This window comes from Oryctolagus cuniculus, chromosome 2 (genome assembly GCF_964237555.1).
Source record: "Oryctolagus cuniculus chromosome 2, mOryCun1.1, whole genome shotgun sequence".
Classification (NCBI taxonomy): Eukaryota; Metazoa; Chordata; class Mammalia; order Lagomorpha; family Leporidae; genus Oryctolagus; species Oryctolagus cuniculus.
Genome location: NC_091433.1, coordinates 178,612,912 through 178,634,335, shown reverse-complemented (window position 1 = coordinate 178,634,335; position 21,424 = coordinate 178,612,912). Strand labels below are relative to the sequence as shown.

Sequence of the window (21,424 nt, the reverse complement as noted above, 5' to 3'; positions counted from 1 at the left end):
AAACTAAAAATAGAACTATCTTCTGTTCCACTTCCGGGCATTTATGCAAAGGATTCAAAATGAGGATTTCAAAGAGACATCTGCACTCCCATGATCATGTAGCATTGTTTGCAATAGCCAAGATATGGGACAATCTAAATGTCCGTGGATAGATGAAAAGCTGAAGAAAATGTAGTACATCTCCCTGCATACACATAGATATATACATACATGCATATACTTGTATATTATTCAGTCTTTAGAAAGAAGAAAATCCTGTCATTTGCACCAAATTGGATAGACCTAGAGGAGATTATGCTAAATGAAATAAGCTACACACACAAAGATATAATATGATCTTATTATAGATTCCTACTACACACACTGCCTACAGCCAAGAATACTGTTTTGTATACTTAAAATATTCTAATAAGGTGGATCTTATATTAAGTGTTCTTATAATAATATGGGCAGGGAAATATTTGGAATAATGGGGATGTCGATGACCTTGATAGTTGTGATGCTTCACAGGTGTATACTTGTCCCCAAATTCATCAAGTTGTCAACATTAAATACAGCCTTTTGACATGTAAAAAAAAATTTAAAAAGTCTTAACACAGGGATGGGGCATAAGCACAAGAAATAGAATTGGGGGGGGGGGGGGCAGTGTTGTGACACAATGGTAAAGCCATCGCCTGCAACACCAGCAACCCAAATGGGCACCAGTTCAACTCTCAGTTGCTCCACTTTCATCCTGCTCCCTACTAATGGCCTGGGAAGGCAGTGGAGGATGGCCCAAGTGCTCAGGCCCCTGCACCCACATGGGAAACCAGCCCAGCTCCAGTCTTTATGGCCATCTGGGGACTGAACCAGCAGATGGAAGATCTCTCTGTCTCTCTCTGTAGCTCTGCCTTTCAAATAAATAAATAAATCTTCATTTAAAAAAAAAAAAAGGGAATAGGATGGACCCAGGGTTTATCCCTCATCTTACACATACACTACTCAGGAAAAAGGCAAAACTACAGGAATAGCAATGTGTGCAATAACTTTTTAGAGCAAATGAAATGTCTCTAGACAGGGAATTAAATAGCAAAAACAGCAGAGAAGGAGGAAACCTCCGCATCATGTGTGAAGTGAAGATCGCAGCACAAAAACCAAAACAGGGGAAACTCCTCAATTACGTATATTTCTTCCCACAAAACTATGGGTCTTCCCTTAGTAAAAGCATGGGCAGCCCTGTTTTCTGTCAAATAAGATGCACACACACACCAGCAAATGTCTGCATTATTACAGGCGCTGAGGGGTGTCCTTAAGTACACCAGAAAGGGCGGAGCAGAAATACTCAAGTCCTATCATATAAAACCAAATGCAAATCAATCCACTTCAGAAATACACAGCAAGCCTGCTTCATAAACATGTAGTTCATAAACCTAAAAGACTCAGAATTTTATCTTCTTTTAACGGTCCACTCACAACGCTAAGATTAGTAAGCCCCCAAAACTCTCAGAGAAACCAATTAAATCATTCCATTGTCTATTAGAGTCATATTTTTAAAGCTAAAAAACAAATATTTCAAAATAAACCCTTAGTAGCCTTGAATTTATGGACTTTTAAAACATGTGTTAAAAGGTCCTTAAAACAAAGTTTCATTAATACCCTTCTAGAAGGAGCTCTAATACTGTTCATTTTTCTAGTAATTTAAAAGCAACCAAATGTTCATTTCTGCATTAGATTATTGATTCCTTGCCTTTTAACATCTCCATAACAGCTGCTTGACAAATGACCCCACCTTATTCCTCAGGGGGGAAGGACAGCATGACAGCCATGAATGCAAAAACGGAACCACAAACTGATCAGTGACAGATGAGCTAATTGCTTCAGATGAGTTAGACACCGCTCTAATAGACCAGGCATTCATAGCATGATACAATTATATGCTTACACTCTAAATATTTTATTTGTACTTAAGTGTAGAGGTCAGGCCTTTCTTCAACTCATTTTAAAACATATTATAGCATCTGTAAGTCAAGAAGCTTGTACATGTTTGGAATAATTTCTACAGAAAGCCAGTCTTCAGAATACTTACTTCAACAGTTTGTACAACTTTCAGATTAAGCTTTCATATCCAACCTAGGAGAACTGTAAGCCCCCAAAACAGTCTGCGGGACAGCTTTTGAAATATTTACCAAATTCTTTGCAAATTAAAGCCAAAACTACTTTCAAAGATACAATAAATATATTTCACAGTAGAGTAAAATGCTTCTGTTGTATTCACCCAGATTCATTCTGTCGAAACAGTATGAGACACAAAGAAAAAGCACAAGCCAACCACAATCTTGTAGGCTCCTGTGGAACATAAAATATTGCTTTTCCCCCCATAAGGGTAACAAATGCTGTGAATTTAAAGGAGCACTTTAAAAGAATAGCATTAGCCAGCCTAATTACCCTCGGTAAGTTAACTAGACTGAAGCAACGCACTTCTCAGAATTCAAAATCAATCTCATAATAATACAATGTTGCCTTGAAAGTGAAAAACGTCTGATAGCTTAGTTTCATACTATAGGTAATAACATTCCAAGACCTTTCAATCATTTTTAATGTAAAAAAAAAAAAAAAAACTAAATGCCCACCCCCATCTTCCAGTGCCACTTTTGCAACTAAACAAGGACGAAGGCATTAATTCTCCTTCCCTTAACTGCTTCCACAACAAAAATGCCGATACCCAGAGCCCACATAATCTGGGGATGACGGTGCCGACTCCCCCAAAGCATTCCACATGTTTTCTCCGACCTGAGAGCCGGGGCCGCCACCAGACCCTTGGCTGCAGAGCGGGCTGGTTCTCCGGCTACGGGATCGTGTTGGATCTCGCCCGCCTGGAGAGGCGACAGCGCTGATTTCGTTTGTAAAGTTGGTGTCGGAGCAGCTACAAACTTTTTTCAGCATCCCTGCCTGACTGCCAACTGGAGCTCTGCTCACTTCCTCACCAACTTGAACCACCCCCAAACTGAGAGTAAGCCGGAGGGAGGCAGCGGCGGGAGCTGACACACTTTCGAGAAGGGTTTGACACCGCAGAAAACTTTCACTTCTCCTCTCCGACGCTCGCACCCAGGGGCTCCGGCCCCTTGCTCTCGCTTCCCCTAGAATTCCCCCTCCGAGGCAGGACAAGGACACGGGCAGCTGACCGTCCCAAAGCCCCGAAAAGGACCCCCCGAAGCCCTCTCCCCTGGACTCCAGTGTTGTTCTTTACACAAAAGAACCGGGCCGGCGAAGCAAAAGGGCTGGAGCCGCGGCCCTTGCACCGGGTGCCACCCGCGCCGCATCCGCAGACCCTGTCCCCAGCAGCCCGAGGGGCTCCACTGGAGGCTTCCTGCCCCCGGCCCGGCCAGACAAAGCCCCGGCGGCCGGGCCGGCACTTGCCAGCCTCCGGACGCGGGCCGCCGCGCTCTTACCCGGGCCTCATCCAGCGCGACGCCGGTGCCACCGCTTCCCCCGGCCTTGGCGGCGGGGCAGCTGGCAGCGCGGGTCTTGGAGGAGCGGGTCCGAGAAGAGATGAAATGGCTGCTGCCTCCGGTCGCCCCAGGCTCTGCTCCGGCCCCAGGCCCAGGCCCGGGCCCGGGAGACTTGGACCCGAGAAGACGCAGAGAGCTCTTCCGGGTGTTCACCATGGTCCAGCCCGGGGGACCGGGCCCGCCGCTCCCGGGAGAGCCGAGGAAGGCTGGCCCGCCGGCCGGGCGGTCAGGGCCAGCGGAGCCGAGCCGGGCCGGGAGAGACGAGCCGACCCGGACTCTGTCGAGCGCAGACGAGGACAGTCGAGAGCAAGGCAGAGGAGGAGAAGTCGGCGAGAGAAGACAGGCGGCGACAGGCTGGAGCGATGCCGCAGGCCGACAGCAGAACCCCTCCGCCGGCTTCACCCTCCTCAGCGGGAGCCGAGCGGAGCCGCCATTTCTGCCCCTTTCTCTCTCGTTCTCTCTCTCGAGCTCCGTGCGTCAGGGCTCCAGCGCCGCAGGGCCGACGAGACCGCTTCCGGCCGTGGCCGCGGCGGGGCGCTGCAAGGACGGCCAGCCGTCTCCTTCGCAGCTTCTCCCTCCTCGCCCCCGGCCTCCGACAGGCCCCGCCCCCAGGACGGCGTCAGTGCTCGGAGGCCTGGGTGGCGACGCTCTGGGCCGCGGGAACTCGATGGCTTCCCCGGTCTCGCCCGCCGTCTCGGCGAGGGGATGGGAGAAACCAGACGGAAGAGCTGGGCCGCGCGCGAGCCTGTCCGGCTCCGGGCACCCCGAATACCCCGTCCGCCTCCCTAGGTCGCCTGGATGGAACCGGGAGTGGCCGACAGGGGCACGCGCGGAAGAGAACCGGTGGTGAGGGTGCGGTGAGCCGAGCTGGACTTGCAGAGCTACCCGAGGCGGGGGCCCTTGAACTTGAGATGCACCGGGCCGTAAATGTGACAGTGACTACTGGGGCAACGTTGGGCTGTGTGGTGTCTGGCACACGATAAGCTCGGGAAGGAAGAAAAAGGAGGGGCGGGGCGCGCTGGCACCTTGTGCGTTTAAACAAAGCGGCGTAGGGTCCTTTGCTATGACCTTAGCCTGGTCTGAGGCAGTCCCCACCACACACACCGCACCCCTGCCCGAGGAGGCGTTAAGAATACAAAGAGGGGCGCCCAGAGATAAACATTTGCCCTTTAACTTACAAAAGAAAATCGAGCCTCACAAGCTATACGAAAACTTGTGTGAAGGAAAGATTGTGTGCATTTTTTTTTAAGGAGATAGAAAGCCTGTTTATTGGGCAGAAGCTCTACCTGTTTATTGCACTATGAAAAATTGAAGACTCAAGGAGAGTCCTATCAAAGTCACGTGACATCAGAAATAATAGAGGAGTCTACCCAACTAAGCTCCAGTCATCATACAATGAGAATGGGGGTGGTTTTTTCTTTAGGAAGCCAGGTAGATTCCAGAAAAGCAGACAGACCTTCTTAAGCTGATTTGAATACACACCATCTCCTGAACACGTTCCCCACCACTTACAGCAGCCTCTTAATGGGTGTGGTTCTCATAATGGAACCAGACCTGGGTTTTCCTGGGTCAGTCAGCTATGACATCATCGAAAGGAATAAAGTTTCATTTCCTGCAGAAAGAGGCTGATATTTAAGTAGTCCGGGAAGTGTCTGCAGGGCTGTGTGATAGGCAGAGTAGCATACAAAGGCTTTCTGTACTTTCCTCCTTTGTTGTATTTCTGTGGTGGTTTTTATAGTCCTAAGTTGGAAAGGCCAGTTTATCATTTTGGTTACTCTAACTCATACCATTTACTGCCAACAAATGTGAGATGTTGGGTACTCTGCCAGGCCAGGCAATATGGAGATTTATTAAGAACAGCATAGTTCCAGCCCTCCAAAAACTCACAGACCAGCAGGAATGAAGGAGACAGACAAGACACCAGGAAGCCACAATGCAGTGTGATAAAGAATGAAATGGACATCTAATTCAAGCAGGGATGTTAGGGACAGCCTCTGAGATGTAATTCCCTAGAGATGCATCTTGAACCACAAAGTGAGGGGGAGAAAACATCATGAACAAAAGAAAGGAAAGCTTGAAAAAGATAAGGGGCCAGCATTTTGGCACAGAAGGTTAAGCTACCACTTGGGATGCTGGCATCCCGTATCCCAGGGCTGGTTCAAGTCCCAGCTGCTCCAGTACACCATCCTGCTGGTGTACCTGGGAAGGCAGGAGAAGATAGCCCAAATATTTGGGTCCCTGGACCCATGTGGGAGACCATTTGGAGTCCCTGATACTTGGCATTGGTGTGCCCAGACCTAGTAGTTGCAGCCACTTGGGGAGTGAACCAGCAGATAGAAGATTCTCTGTCTTTGTCACACTGTCAGCCTTCTTCTCAAATAAATAAATGTCTTTTTTTTAAATTGCCAATATTTCATAGTGTACACTAGAGAAAATAACAAAAAGTAAAGTATACATTTTTTAAGATTTATTTGTTTATTTGAAAGAGTTACAGAGAGAGAAGGAGAGGCAGAGAAAGAGAGAGGTCTTCCATCCGCTGGTTCACTCCCTAGTTGGCCACGATGGCTGGAGCTGTGCCAATCCGAAGCCAGGAGCTTCTTCCAGGTCTCCCAACTAGGTGCAGGGACCCAAGGACTTGGGCCATCTTCTCCTGCTTTCCCAGGCCGTAGTAAATAGCTGGATCAGAAGTGGAGCAGCTGGGACTTGAACCGATGTCCATATTGGGATTCCCACACTGCAAGCGGCCCCAAGATTTACTTATTTATTTGAAAGGCAAAGTTACAAAGGGAAGAGACAAGGAGTTCTTCCATCTGCTGGTTCACTTCCCAAATGGCCACATTGGCCAGGACTGGGTCAGGCCACAGCCAGGAACTTGGAACTCCATCCAGGTCTCTAGGTCCCCAGGTTTCCCAGGTGGGGGGTGAGCCATCTTACACTACTTTCCCAGGCTCATTAGCAGGGATCTGGAACAGAAGGGGAGCAACTAGGACTCGAACCAACACTCATATATGTTGCTGGTATCATAGGCTGTGTTAAACCCGCTGTGCCACAACACCAGACTAGTAACATATTTTTAAGCTTTATCGATAATTACATATAAGAGCTAACAAGATGAGCCAACGCCGTGGCTCACTTGGCTAATCCTCCGCCTGCGGCGCCAGCACCCTGGGTTCTAGTCCCAGTTGGGGTGCCAGATTCTGTCCCAGTTGCTCCTCTTCCAGTCCAGCTTTCTGCTGTGGCCCGGGAGTGCAGTGGAGGATGGCCCAAGTGTTTGGGGCCTGCACCGGCATGGGAGACCAGGAGGAAGCACCTGGCTCCTGGCTTCGGATCGGCATAGTTCCGGCTGTAGTGGCCATTTGTGGGGTGAACCAAAGGAAGGAAGACTTTTCTCTCTGTCTCTCTCACTGTCTAACTCTGCCTGTAAAAAAAATAAATAAATAAAAAACTAACAAGATACTAAGGAATACTCAGACCAAAAACTGAGTGACAGCAGGAATCCATATATGCAAAACTCTACCAAAGACAGCTTTCATTTTTCAATTAATTTGCTTACCCAGTGAACTTGCTAATATTTTCTGTATTAAGACATACAGAAGACAGTAGGCAATGCTCAAAACTTGCTGAACATATGACATCAAATGGAATCATGCTACAACATCCTGATATGAAAAGAGTAAGATGAAGGGGAATTTGGGCCAGCGTTGTGGCCCAGCAGGTTAAAGCCCTAACCTACAGTGCCAGCGTCCCATATGGGCGCCAGTTAACACCTGGCTGCTCCACTTCAGATCCAGTTCCCTGTTAATGTGCCTGGGAAAGTGGCAGAGGATGGCCAAGTCCTTGGGCCTCTGTACCCACATGGGAGACCCAGAAGAAGCTCCTGGCTCCTTCTTTCAGTTGGCTCAGCTCTAGCCTTAGTGGCCACCTGGGGAGTGAACCCAGAAGAAGATTCTCTCTTTCTGTCTCTACCTCTCTCTGTAGCTGTCTTTCAAATACATAAAATAAATCCTAAAAAGAAAAAAAAAATTAACCTTCCCAGCATTTATCCCCACGAGACTGCAAGGAAAACTGCTTTTTCTAACACACACACACACACACACACACACACAAAGTGGAAAGGGAAGCTGTCCCTTAAAAATTCAAAACAACAAACTAGTCCTCAGATTTACAACCTAAATTAACCACGCATGATAGGTATGAAGAACCTCAGGACAGGAATTTAGGTTAAATAGGTTTGTGTCAAAAGTGATACTAAGCATAAAGCACAAGCAAATATAAGTCATGTCTGAGAGAACGCACTTTTGACACAAGGCACAAAAAATCTCAGGAATGAAACACAGAAAACAAAGGGAAAAAAATCATTTTGCAAACAGCAAAGAAAGTGAAACAACAGACTGAAACCCACAGATTTATATTAAGATATGTTATATAAAGGAAAGATTAGAAAATACTAATGGACCAGTGTTGTGGCACAGCAGGTTGAGCTGCCATGTAACCTGCATCTCATATCGGAGTGCTGGTTGGAATCCTAGCTACTCCACTTCCAGTCCAGCTTTCTGCTAATCTGCTGGAAAGGCAGTGGACGAGGGTCCAAGGATCTGAGCCCCTACCACCCATGTGGAAGACCAGAATGGAGTTCCTGGCTTCTAGCTTTTTCTTGGCCCACTGTAGCTGTTGTGGCCATTTAGGGAGTGAACCAGAAGATGGAAGATCTCTGCCTCCCTTTCTGCCACTTTACCTTTCAGATAAATCTTTTTTTTTTTTTTTTTTTTTTTTTGACAGGCAGAGTGGACAGTGAGAGAGAGAGACAGAGAGAGAAAGGTCTTCCTTTGCCGTTGGTTCACCCTCCAATGGCCGCCGCTGCAGCCGGCGCACCACGCTGATCCAATGGCAGGAGCCAGGAGCCAGGTGCTTTTCCTGGTCTCCCATGGGGTGCAGGGCCCAAGCACCTGGGCCATCCTCCACTGCACTCCCTGGCCACAGCAGAGAGCTGGCCTGGAAGAGGGGCAACCGGGACAGAATCCGGCGCCCCGACCGGGACTAGAACCCGGTGTGCCGGCGCCGCAAGGTGGAGGATTAGCCTATTGAGCCACGGCACCGGCTCAGATAAATCTTTTAAAAAAGAAAATATTAGTGAGCAAAAATGGACAAAGAAAAATGTTAAGAGTAAGTGAAACTTAAGTATAAATATGTTTTTAAAAAAAAGACAAAAGTGGGCCGGCGCCCATCATCTGGTTCTCCCACAAGTGTACAGAGGCCCAAACACTTGGGCTATCTTCCGCTGCGTTAGTAGGGAGACTTAGCAGGGAGCTGGATTGAAAGTGGAGCAGTAGGGACTCAAATGGGCGCTCCTATGAGATACTGTTGCAGGCAGCAACTTAACCCACTGGGCCACACCGCAGGCTCCCAAGTGCCACTTCTGATTCCAGCTTTTTGCTAATGTGTACTTCGGAAGGCAGTAGGTGATGTTTCAAGTACTTGGGTCCCTGTCATCTGTGTGGGAGAACCAGACTGAGTTTCAGGCTCCTGGTTTCTGCCTGGCCCAGACCTGACTGTTGTGGGCATTTGGGAAGTACACTAGTAGATGGGGGATCTCTTTCTGTCTCTCTCTGTAAGCCTTTCAAATAAATAAAATTAATAAATTTTTAAAAAGAACAGAGTTCTTAGACATGGCATTGAAAGCACAATCAGTAAAGGGAAAAAAAATCAATAAATAGGACCTCATCAAAACTTAAAACTTGGGGCCAGCTGTGGTGCCGTGAGCTAAGTGTAAGAGCACCAGTTTGAGTCCCAGCTGCTCCACTTCTGGTCTGCTTCAGCTTCAGCTCCCTGCTAGTGGGCCTGGGAGAGCAGCAGACAATGGCTTAAGTATTTGGGCCCCTGCCACCCACATGGGAGCAAGGGTGGAGTTCCTGGCTGCTAGCTCTTGGCTGTCATTTGGAGAATGAACCAGCAGATGGAAGATTTTTCTGTCTCTCTGTATCACTCTGCCTTTCATATAAATAAATACTTAAAAAAATTAAAGCCGGCGCCGCGGCTCACTAGGCTAATCCTCCACCTAGCGGCGCCGGCACACCGGGTTCTAGTCCCGGTCGGGGCGCCGGATTCTGTCCCGGTTGCCCCTCTTCCAGGCCAGCCCTCTGCTGTGGCCAGGGAGTGCAGTGGAGGATGGCCCAGGTGCTTGGGCCCTGCACCCCATGGGAGACCAGGAAAAGCACCTGGCTCCTGGCTCCTGCCATCGGATCAGCGCGGTGCGCCGGCCGCAGCGCGCTGGCCGCGGCGGCCATTGGAGGGTGAACCAACGGCAAAGGAAGACCTTTCTCTCTGTCTCTCTCTCTCACTGTCCACTCTGCCTGTCAAAAAAAATAAATAAAAAAAAAAAAAAACTTTTACTTGGTGGCAAAGATCCATTTAAGATGAAAACCAAGCAACAGACTGGGAGAAAATATTTACACATCTCACAAAATGACTAAAGTGTAAAAACTCTAAAAATTCAAAATTAATCAATTAAAAAATGAGCAGAAGACCTGAAAAGAGATTTCACCTAAGGATGAGCAGACACAAAGGCTATGCAGATAAAAAGGATAAGCACATAAAAAGTTTTCAATATCACTAAGCTTTAGGAAAATGCAAGTTAAGACCATGATGAGATATCACCACATAGCCATGAGAACAACTGATATAAAACAGGATATGTAATGCTGGAGAAGAAGCCTAGAAACTAGTTATACATTGCTAATGGGAATGTAAAATGATACAGCTAATCCCAATCTGAAAAACAGTTTTACAGTTTCTTCTAAGTGTATGTATACAACACCACCCTGCAATTGCAATTCTGGGCATTTGTTCCACAGAAATTAAAACTATCCACAAAAAACCTGTAGATCATGGTTTATTGCAATTTAATTGTAATAGTCAAAGCAGGGGTATCCCCCATAAATGAATGGCTAAGCTATGGCATATCCATATCACGAACTACTCATCAATAAAAAGGAATGAACTACAGGCAGTCATTTAGCATTTAAAACACATCCCACAATGGAGTGCTTGGGTTCAAGTCTCAGATCTAGCTCCTGACTCCAGCTTCCTGCCAAGGCAGATCCTAGGAGGCAACAGTGATAACACAAGTAATTGGGTTCCTCTCATAGGAAACCTGGATTGAGCTCCTAGCTCCCAGCTTTGGCCTTACACCCCCCACCCCCATTTGGGGCAATTGGCAGCAAGTGAGCCGGTGGAAGGGAGCTCTGTCTGCTTCTCTGTTTTCCTCTCAAATAAGTGAAAGTTTTTTCAAAAAGGAATGAGCTATTGTATGGACCTCAAGGGCATTATGCCCAGTAGAAGGAAAGAAATAATATACATGACAACAGAAAGCAGTTAAATGGAGGGGGGGATGCAGTGAAAAGTTCAATTACAACTATCAGGGAAGAAAGTGTGAGCATCATTGAAGATCTTGAAGACTTGGGGTCAGCAAACTATAAAGGACCAGTGGGCACATACTTGAGACTTTGCAGGTTATATATGGCTTCTGTCACATATTCTAATTATTTTTGTTTTACTACCCTTTAAAAATGTAGAACCTTCTTCTACTCACAAGCATACAAAAACAGGACACAGGCTAGATTTGGCCCATGGGCTACTGTTTGGACCTCTACTATAAGCATTAAAGGAATAAAATGGATGCTATACAAGGGTACATCAAGAAGTTTGTGAGAACATAAAATTAAAGATAAGCTTATTTTGGTGCAAAAATAGGAAATCAATTTCAATCCAATCAAATTTCTAAAATACATATTTCCCATGAATTTTTGAAGGCCCTTCATATATATATATATACACACACACATATATATATATACACATATATATATGAACTTTATTCCAACAAGCTCCAAAAATTAAGATAAAGTAGAAAAATTCTTTGATCTGAAATTAATCAATGCTCATTCACAAAGAACTTGAATAACCTTATTATTGGTGTCACTGGAAAAAAAAAACAGGCTAACATAAAATCATTAATAGAATATAAGGTTTATCCAGAGAAGAATATAAGTAATGCAGGCCTAGGAGACATAAGCTCAAAGACTGTCAAATGCTAATCGGAACTCCTGTTGCCTGTGACAGTAAATTTTCATTTACCATTCATAGTGAATGTTCTTTGGCTTGGCCTAAAAGGCTGGCTTTAGGCAAATAGAGATGGGACAATGAGGGGGTGAATTTCTCTTGGGTTGGAAATTACTTTCTTTAGAACATGATTGGCCACAAACATCCTCTCTGAAAAGAAGACTACTTATTAATGTTAGGAAGGACATTTCTGAGAATAGATAAGGAATGTACAGATAAAGAACAACGGGTTGCTCCAGATGGCTAAGAAGAAACAAACACTACATGCACATCACCAAGCCAAAGAGACCTGGAAGATAAAATTAATAGCTCTACCGGCCATTCTTCAGATAAGTCTCAGTGTTTGGAAATCTTTTGCAGACTTTTTAGGACATTTTTTTTTCTCACTGATTAAAGAAATTAGGTATGTAGTTAAATATTTCCCACAAGTAATACACTAGTCTCTGATGATGTCACCCGTGAATTCTATCCAATATGCAAGGGAAAACAGTTCCAATTTTACACCTAATCTTTCAGAATATGAAGAAGACAGAAATACTTCTTAGCTCATTATAAAGTCAGCATTACCCTGACATTAAGACCAAAAAGAAAATAAAACTCACACAAGTATTACTGTGGAGTAAAAATCCTTAACAAAATTTTAACAAATCAGGGTCAAGAATATATAGAAAGAATTATGCATCATGGCCAAATAGGGTTCAAACCCAGAATGCAAAAATAACATTTGAAAATAAAACAATGTAATAAATAAAATCAACATAAATAAAGATAAAATCTCAGTAGATTCAGAAAAATCATTTGACAAATTCAACATCCATTCAAGAATTTTAACATCTCAGTAACACAAAAGTAGAAGGCAACTTCCTCAACCTGATAAAGAAAATCTAAAAAAAAAAAAAAAAAAAAATTCCATAGCTAACATAATAAATGTGAATGCCAAATGCTTTTCTCCTAATTTTAGGAATATGACAAGAATGTCTGCTCTAATAACTTCTGTTCAACATTACACTTGAAGCCCTATTTAATATGATAGAAAGAAAAAGAAAATGTATACAGTTTGGAAAGGAAGAGGGAACTATCTTTATTGGCAAATGTGGTTGTCTCATAGAAAATCTTAAATCTCTAAAAAATAAGGAAAAAAGATTTGGATTATGAACAAGTTTAATCAAGTCAAAATATCAGACCAATTTTTTGTTTCAAAGGTTTATTTATTTTATTTGAAAGTCAGAATTGGCCGGAGCCGCAGCTCACTAGGCTAATCCTCCGCCTTGCGGTGCCGGCACACCGGGTTCTAGTCCCGGTCAGGGCTCCAGATTCTGTCCCAGTTGCCCCTCTTCCAGGCCAGCTCTCTGCTGTGGCCAGGGAGTGCAGTGGAGGATGGCCCAAGTGCTTGGGCCCTGCACCCCATGGGAGACCAGGAGAAGTACCTGGCTCCTGCCATCAGATCAGCGCGGGTGAACCAATGGCAAAAGGAAGACCTTTCTCTCTGTCTCTCTCTCTCACTGTCTACTCTGCCTGTCAAAAAATAAAAAATAAAAAAAAAGAAAGAATTACACAAAGAGAGAAGGAGAGGCAGAGAAATACAGAGAGAGGTCTTCCATGTGCTGGTTCACTCCCCAATTGGCTACAAGGACCAGAGCTGGGCCCATCCAAAGCCAGGAACAAGGAGCATCCTCCGGGTCCCCCATGTCTTCCACTGCTTTCCTAGGCCACAGCAGAGAGCATCGGAAGTATAGCAGCCGGGTCTCAAACCAATGCCCACATGGGATACCAGCACTGCAGGCGGTGGCTCTACACACTATGCCACACTGCTGGCCCCAGACCAATTTTTAAAAAGTTAATCTGCTTCTGCTTAATAGCAACTAACAGTTGGACATTCTTTAAAATATATAAAGCTAAATTTAACAAAATATATGGAAAATGTATACAATGGGAAAAAAAAGCATTGCATAGAGAAAAGGAGGCCTAAATAAATGGAGAGATTGACTAGGTGACAATAGTGTCAGATGGAAAGTATCCCCAAGTTGATCAATAGATTCAAATCAATCCCAGCCAAAATCTCAGCAGATATTAAACATTAAGAAACTGAATTTAAGGGAAGTGTTATAATACGGCAGCTTAAGCCACACTTAGGATGCCAAGATCTCATAGTGGAGTGCTAATTTGAGTAGACTTCCTGCTAATGCATCCTGGGAGGTAGTGTATAACTGGCCAAGTGCTTGAGTTTTTGCCACCTACTTGGAGGACCAGGATGGAGTTACTGGATTCCTGGCTTCTTCCCAGCCCAGCCCTTGCTGTTGTGGGAATTTGGGGAGTAAACCAGAAAATGGAAGATCTCTTTCTCTTCCTGTCTTTCTCCCTTTCAAATAAATAAATAAATAAATGATTAGACAGTGTACTCTGTTATACTGTTCTGATTATTATATAGCCTTATAGTAAGACTTAAAATGAGATAGTGTAAGTCCTCCAGTTTTATTCACTTCTTGTTTAGATAACTTTATGTTCTTTGCAACTGCATAGGTCTTTAGAATCAGTTTTATTTTTTAAATGTTTATTTATTTATTTTCATCCCAAGATGTGGGCATCCCAAGCGGTAGCTTAGCCCACCGCACCACAACAGCTGCACCAATACACTGAGATGAACAGGAAACAACAGAAGAGTTTCAGTATAGGCGTTTGGCACAGCAGTTAAGTCAGCACTTTTTTTTTTTTTTTTTCAAAGCAGTTGCCACTTACTGAGGACTTATCATGTGTCAGATGCTACTCTTTATTTATTTGAAAGACAGAGTTACAGAGTAGAGACAGATAGAGGTCTTCCATCCACTGGTTCACTCCCCAGATGGCCGCAACAGTCAGAGCTGTGCTGATTCAAAGCCAGGAGCTTCTTCTGGTCTCCCACATGGGTGCCAAAGGCCCAAGGACTTGGGCCATCTTCTGCTATCCCAGGCCATAGCAGAGAGCTATATCAGAAGAGGAGCAGCCGGGACGAGAATTGGCGCCCATATGGGATGCCAGCGCTTCAGGCCACGGCTTCAACCTGCTGCACCACAGCACCGGCCCCAAGTCAACACTTTGGATACCTGAATCCCATATTGGTTCCAGTCCTGATTCCAGGTCTGAGTCTGGCTCCCTGCTGCTGTGTACTCTGGGAAGCAGCTGCTCAAGTAGTTTGGGCCCTACCCCCTCCCCCACAGGAGCTCAAGACTGATTTCTAATCCGCTAGCTTTTTTTTGTTGTTGTTTGTTTTTGGACAGGGAGAGTGAGACAGTGAGAGAGAGAGACAGAGAGAAAGGTCTTCCTTCCGTTGGTTCACCCCCTAAATGGCTGCTACAGCCGGTGTGCTGTGCCAGAAGCCAGGTACTTCCTCTTGGTCTCCCATGCCGGTACAGGGCCCAAGCACTTGGGCCATCCTCCACTGCCCTCCTGGCCACAGAAGAGAACTGGACTGGAAGAGGAGCAACTGGAACAGAATCCGGCACCCCAACCAGGACTAGAACCCTGGGGTACCGGCACTGCAGGCAGAGGATTAGCCTAGTGAGCCATGGCGTCGGCCTCTAGTCCACTAGCTTTTGCTTGGCCCAGCCCTGGCTGTTGTAGACATTTAGCAGTGAACCAACAGAAGAAAGATTTGTCTTTGTCTCTGTGTGTCTCTCTCTTCCTTTCCAATTAAATAAAAATAAATAAAAGATAAACTGATATATTACATTCAAAACATGAGAAAAAAAAAAGTCTGTACAGACTCATGTAAGATAAATTGTTGCAGAGAAGTCAAAGTAATAAATTGGGAAAAAACATTTGTGAGAGAAAGCACTCCCATCTACTTATTCACTCCTCCAAATGCCTGCAACGGCCTGAGCTAATCCAGGTCAAAGGAACACAATGCAGGTCTCCCATGTGGACAGCAGGAACCCAGTAACTTGAGTCACCACAGCAGCCTCCCAGAGTCTGCATTGAAAGGAACCTAGAATCAGGAGCCAGAGCCAGAACTCCAACCCAGGTACTCCAACGTGGGACAGGGACTGTATAACCAGTGTCTTTTTTTTTTTTTTAAGTGCTATTTAAGGACTGATGCTGTGGCATAGTGGGTAAAACCACCATCTGCAGTGCCAGCATCCCATATGGGTGCTGGTTCTAGTCCTGGCTGCTCCACTTCAGATCCAGCTCATGCTAATGCACCTGGGAAAACAGTGCAAGATGGCCCAAGTGCTTGGCTTCAGATCTGCCCAACTCCAGCCATTACAGCCATCTAGGGAGTGAACCAGTGGATGGAAGCTCTGTCCCTCTCTGCCTCTCCCTCTCTAACTCTGCCTTTCAAATAAATAATTAAATCTTTTTTTAAAAGTAGTGTTAATTAATTAATTAAATTTATTTATTTTAAAGAAGGATTGAGGCTGGCGCCGCGGCTCACTAGGCTAATCCTCCGCCTTGCGGCGCTAGCACACCGGGTTCTAGTCCCGGTCGGGGCGCCGGATTCTGTCCCGGTTGCTCCTCTTCCAGGCCAGCTCTCTGCTGTGGCCAGGGAGTGCAGTGGAGGATGGTCCAGGTGCTTGGGCCCTGCACCCCATGGGAGACTAGGATAAGTACCTGGCTCCTGCAATCGGATCAGCGTGGTGCGCCGGCCGCGGCGGCCATTGGAGGGTGAACCAACGGCAAAGGAAGACCTTTCTCTCTGTCTCTCTCTCTCACTGTCCACTCTGCCTGTCAAAAAATAAATAAATAAAAATAAATAAATATTTAAGAAGGATTGAGACAGAGAAACATTTCTTTCCACTGGTTCACTCAAGTACTTATTACAGCAAGGCTGGGGCAGACCAAAGTCAGAAGCCAGGAACTCCATCTGGGTCTTCCATATGGAAACAGGGAACACCTACTTGAGCTATCATCTGCTGCCTCCCAGGTGTGCATTAAACAGGACCTCGATTGCAAGGAGAGCCAGGACTTGAACCAGGGGTTCTGATATGGGATGTGGGGATCTCAAGTGGTGTTTTAACCACTGCACCAAACACCCTCTCTTTAATCAGCACCTTAACTACTAGGACAGATCCCTGCCCCAAGATATTCTTTTTTTTTTTTTTTTTTTTTTTTACAGGCAGAGTGGACAGTGAGAGAGAGAGCGAGCGAGAAAGGTCTTCCTTTTGCCATTGGTTCACCCTCCAATGGCTGCCGCGGCCGGCACGCTGCGGCTGGCGCACCGCACCTATCCGAAGGCAGGAGCCAGGTGCTTCTCCTGGTCTCCCATGGGGTGCAGGGCCCAAGCACTTGGGCCATTCTCCACTGCACTCCCTGGCCACAGCAGAGAGCTGGCCTGGAAGAGGGGCAACTGGGACAGAATCCGGCGCCCCAACCGGGACTAGAACCCGGTGTGCAGGCACCGCTAGGCGGAGGATTAGCCTAGTGAGCCACTGCGCCGGCCCCAAGATATTCTTTTCTCTCTTTTCTCTCTTTCCCCTCTTTCCCCTCCCCCCCTTCCCGTACCCCTTCCCCTTTGCTTTCCTTTCCTTTTCAACAGGTAGAGTTATAGACAGTGAGAGAGAGAGACAAAGAGAAAGGTCTTCCCTCCGTTGGTTCACTCCCCAAATGGCCACCACGGCCGGCACTGCGCTGATCTGAAGCCAGGAGCCGGGTGCTTCTTCCTGGTCTCCCATGAGGGAGACCATCCTCCCCTGCCCTCCTGGGCCACAGCAGAGAGCTGGACTGGAAGAGGAGCAACCAGGACTAGAACCCGGTGTCCATATGGGATGCCGGCGCCACAGGCAGAGGATTAACCTAGTGAGCCACAGCGCCGGCCCAAGATATTCTTTTAATAACAGAAGCAAGAACAACTGTATGTTCCTGTGCAAAGAAATACATGAATCTTCACCATTACCTGATAGTGTACGTAACAAGGAACTTCAATTTGACCATAAAATTAAATAGAAAGCTAAAACTAAATTTTTAAGAATAAAATATAAAAGAAAATCTGTGACCACAGGGTAGGGAATGATTTCTTATGAAAGACACGAAACAAACTATAAAAGAAGAAGTTGGGGCAGGTGTTTGGTGCAGTGGGTGAGACATCCACACCCCATTTTGGAGAGCAGAAGTTCAAGTCTTAGCTCTGCTTCTGATTCCAGGCTGTTACTGCTGTGCACCCTGGGAAGCAGCAGATGGTGGTCCAAGTAGTTGGGTCCCTGCCACCCACATGGGAAACCCAAATTGAATTATAGACTCTTGGTTTTGGCCTGGGCCAGCTTTGACTATTACGGGCATTTGGGGATTGAATCAGCAGATTGAAGCGCGCGCGCTCTCTCTCTCTCCCTTTCAAATAAATAAAAATAAACAAATACAAGTTTAAATGCAAGAAAAAAGATAAATTGGACATCTTCTAAATTAAAAAAAAAACCACTTACCCTTTAAAAAGACACTTTTAAGAAAACTAAAAGAAAAACCAGATTGGGAGAAAGTCATACTACAAATAAGAACATGAAGTAATATTACATAGAGCAGGAGTTGTGGTACAGCACATTAAGCTTATTCCTGGGCTGACCATAGTGTATATTGGAGTCTCAGCTTGAGTCCTGACTACTCGGCTTCCCATCCAGCTTCCTGCTCTCAGGCCTGGGAAGGCAGTGTTCCTGCTATCGTTGTGGGAGACCCAGATGGAGTTACTGGCTCTTGGCTTCAGTCTAACCCAGACCTAACTGTTGCAGGCATTTAGGGAGTGAACCAGCAGCTGGAAGATCTCTCTCCCTCTCTTCCTCTCTCTCTCCCTCTCTCTCTGTCACTTTCTCTCTCTCTTTCTGTCAGTCTGCGTTTCAAATAAATAATCTTTAAAACTGAGAAAGTAATGATATGGAATACAAATGCTTAACACAAAGGATAAGCCATAACAAAATTATTTTTTTTGTAAAAATTTACTCCCAAGGCAGCAAATAAGATTTAGCTGTAGGAAGGTCCTCTATGAAGAGATGGTTCGGATTCTTAAGTACAGGATGCAGTTAAGAGACTGTAATTTAGGGGCCAGCGCTGTGGCCTGAAGCGCCAGCATCCCATATGGGCACCAGTTCGAGTCCCGGATGCTCCTCTTCCAATCCAGCTCTCTGCTATGGCCTGGGAAGGCAGTAGAGGATGGCCCAAGTGCTTGGGCCCCTGCACCCACGTGGGAGACCCAGAAGAAGCTCTGGCTCCTTGCTTCGGATCAGCGCAGCTCCGGCTGTTGCAGCCAACTGGGGAGTGAACCAGCAGATAGAAGGCTTCTCCCTCTCTCTCTGCCTCTCCTTCTCTTTCTGTGTAACTCTGTCTTTCAAATAAATAAATAAATTTTTTAAAAAGTGAGAATTAACACCAATCTTCCTCAAAATCTTCCAAAAAACAGGAGGAAACACTTCCTAACTCATTCTATGAAACTATCATTACTTTGATACCAAACCAGATGGTAACATTACAAAAAAGGGAAACTATAAAATAATTTCCTCATGGATAACAATGCAAAAATCCTTAATAAAATACTGGAAAATAAAATCAAAAAGCATAGTAAAAGGATTATGGGCCACTCCGAACACCATTCGATGGAGAAAGGACAGACTCTTCAGCAAATGGTGCTGGGAACATTGGATACTCACATGTAATGAATGAAGCTGGACCCTTATTTTAGATCATAGGCTTAAAAAAAAAACTAAAAATAGTTGAAACACCAGAGCTAAAACTACAAAACAGAAGAAAACAGAAAAATCTTCACTATGTTGGATTTGATGATGGTTTCTTGGATATGACTTTAAAGCAGAGGCAAAGAAAGAGAAAAATTGGATAAAACTGACCATAATTTAAAAATTTAATATATTAAAAGATACTATCAGGGGCCGGCACCGTGGCTCACTTTGTTAATCCTCCACCTGCGGCTCCAGCATCCCATATGGGCGCCGGGTTCTAGTCCCAGCTGCTCCTCTTCCAGTCCAGCTCTCTGCTGTGGCCCAGGAAGGCAGTGGGGGATGGCCCAAGTACTTGGGCCCCTGCACCCACATGGGAAACCATGAAGAAGCACCTGGCTCCTGGCTTCAGATCAGCACAGCGCTGGCCATAACAGCAATTTGGGGAGTGAACCAACAGAAGGAAGACCTTTCTCTCTGTCTCTCTCTCTCATTGTCTAGCTCTATCTGTAAAAAAAAAAAAAAAAAAAAAAATACTGTCAATATTGTGCAAAGACAATCCAAAGATGGGATAAAATGGATTAATATCTTAGTATACATATAAAACATTCCTATAGATCAACAACAAAAAAGTGTTCAGAAACAGGCAAAGATTACGGGCATTGTGGCACAGCAGGTTAAGCTGCCACTTGGGATGCCTGCATCCCATATTGGAGTGCTGGTTCAGGTCTCAGCTACTTTGCTCCCAGTACAATCTACTGTTAATGTGCATTTTGGGAGGCAGTAAATGATGACCTAAATACTTGGGTCCCTGTTACCCTTGTGGGAAACCTAGGTGTAGTTCTTGGCTTTTGGTTTCAGCCTGACTCAGCCTTGACTGTTATGGTCATTTTGGGGGTGAACCAGCAGATGGAAGATATCTCTTCATCCCCCTCACTCTGTCTTTCAAATAAATAAATAAATTTTTTTAAAAGCCAGATAAAAGACTTAAGTAGACATTTTTCCACAGAAGATACACAAATGGCCAATAAGCACATGAAAAGATGCTCAGCATCACTAGCCATTAGGGAAATGCAAATCAAAAATCATGAAATACTACTTCATACCTATTAGGATGGCTGCTGTAAACAAAAACACACAAATGGAAAATAATGTGTTTGAGAATGTGAAGAAATTGGAATCCTTGTGTATTGCTTGTGAGTATGCATAATGGTGTAACTGCTGTGGAAAAGTTTGGTAGTTCTTCAAAAAGTTAAACATAGAAATATCATATTCTACTTTTAGGTATATATCCAAAAGAATTGAGACTACAGTGGCCGGTGCTGGTTTGAATACCTGCTGTTCCACTTCCAGTCCAGTTTTCTTGGTACTGCACCTGGGAAAGCAACAGAGGATGGGCCAAGTGCTTGGGCCCCTGCATCTAGGTGGGAGACCTGATAGAGTTCCAGGCTCCTGGTTTCCACCTGGTTTAGCCTAGCCCTGGCTGTTAAGGTCATCTGGGGAATGAAGTGGCAGGTGAAAGATCTCTCTGTCTCTCCTCTAACTCTGCCTTTCAAATAAATAAAATAAATCTTTAAGAAAAAAGAAAGTAGGGACTCAGTCAGATACTTTTACTTCAATGTTCATGCAGTATTATTCACAATCCAGGTCAAATATTCCAGGATTCCACTGACATGAAATATAGAGAATGGGTAAATTTAGAGACAGAAAGTAGAAGAGAGGTTACCAGCAACTAAGGTAAGGAAGAGCATGGGAGTTACTGTTTAACAGGTGTAGTTTCTTGAGACGATGAAAAACTTTTAGAAATGGGGTGAGATGGTTGAGCAATATTGTGAATGTACTTAAAGCTGCTGAATTTTATAATTCAAAATGTTGAAAAGGATTAAAGAAAAATCATATAATAAATAAGAAAAAAGATTTTAAAAAACGTATAACAAATAAATCAGGAGAACAGAATTACAGGGCCCAGAAAGAGACCTCAGCATTGATGGGGTTTTGATATACGAAGCAGCATTAGAAACCAAAGAGAAGGCCGGCGCCGCGGCTCACTAGGCTAATCCTCCACCTAGCGGCGCTGGCACACTGGGTTCTAGTCCCGGTCGGGGCGCCGGATTCTGTCCCGGTTGCCCCTCTTCCAAGCCAGCTCTCTGCTGTGGCCAGGGAGTGCAGTGGAGGATGGCCCAGGTGCTTGGG

General features: G+C 45.3%; 1 protein-coding gene across 4 annotated transcripts in view; it reads right to left on the bottom strand.

The window, feature by feature from the left end:
• Window positions 1-3,644, bottom strand: part of ATAD2B (ATPase family AAA domain containing 2B) — a 221,521-nt gene extending 217,877 nt beyond the window's left edge. For 3 of the 4 annotated variants that reach the window (XM_002710061.5, XM_070069369.1, XM_070069368.1), the window contains exon 1: window positions 3,429-3,644. In XM_002710061.5, coding sequence (XP_002710107.1) covers window positions 3,429-3,644 — 216 coding nt within the window. Of the gene's footprint in view, window positions 1-2,769; window positions 3,223-3,428 lie in introns of those variants that run through there. The other variant, XM_051843172.2, reaches the window with a different exon arrangement.
• Window positions 3,645-21,424: the final 17,780 nt, after the last annotated feature.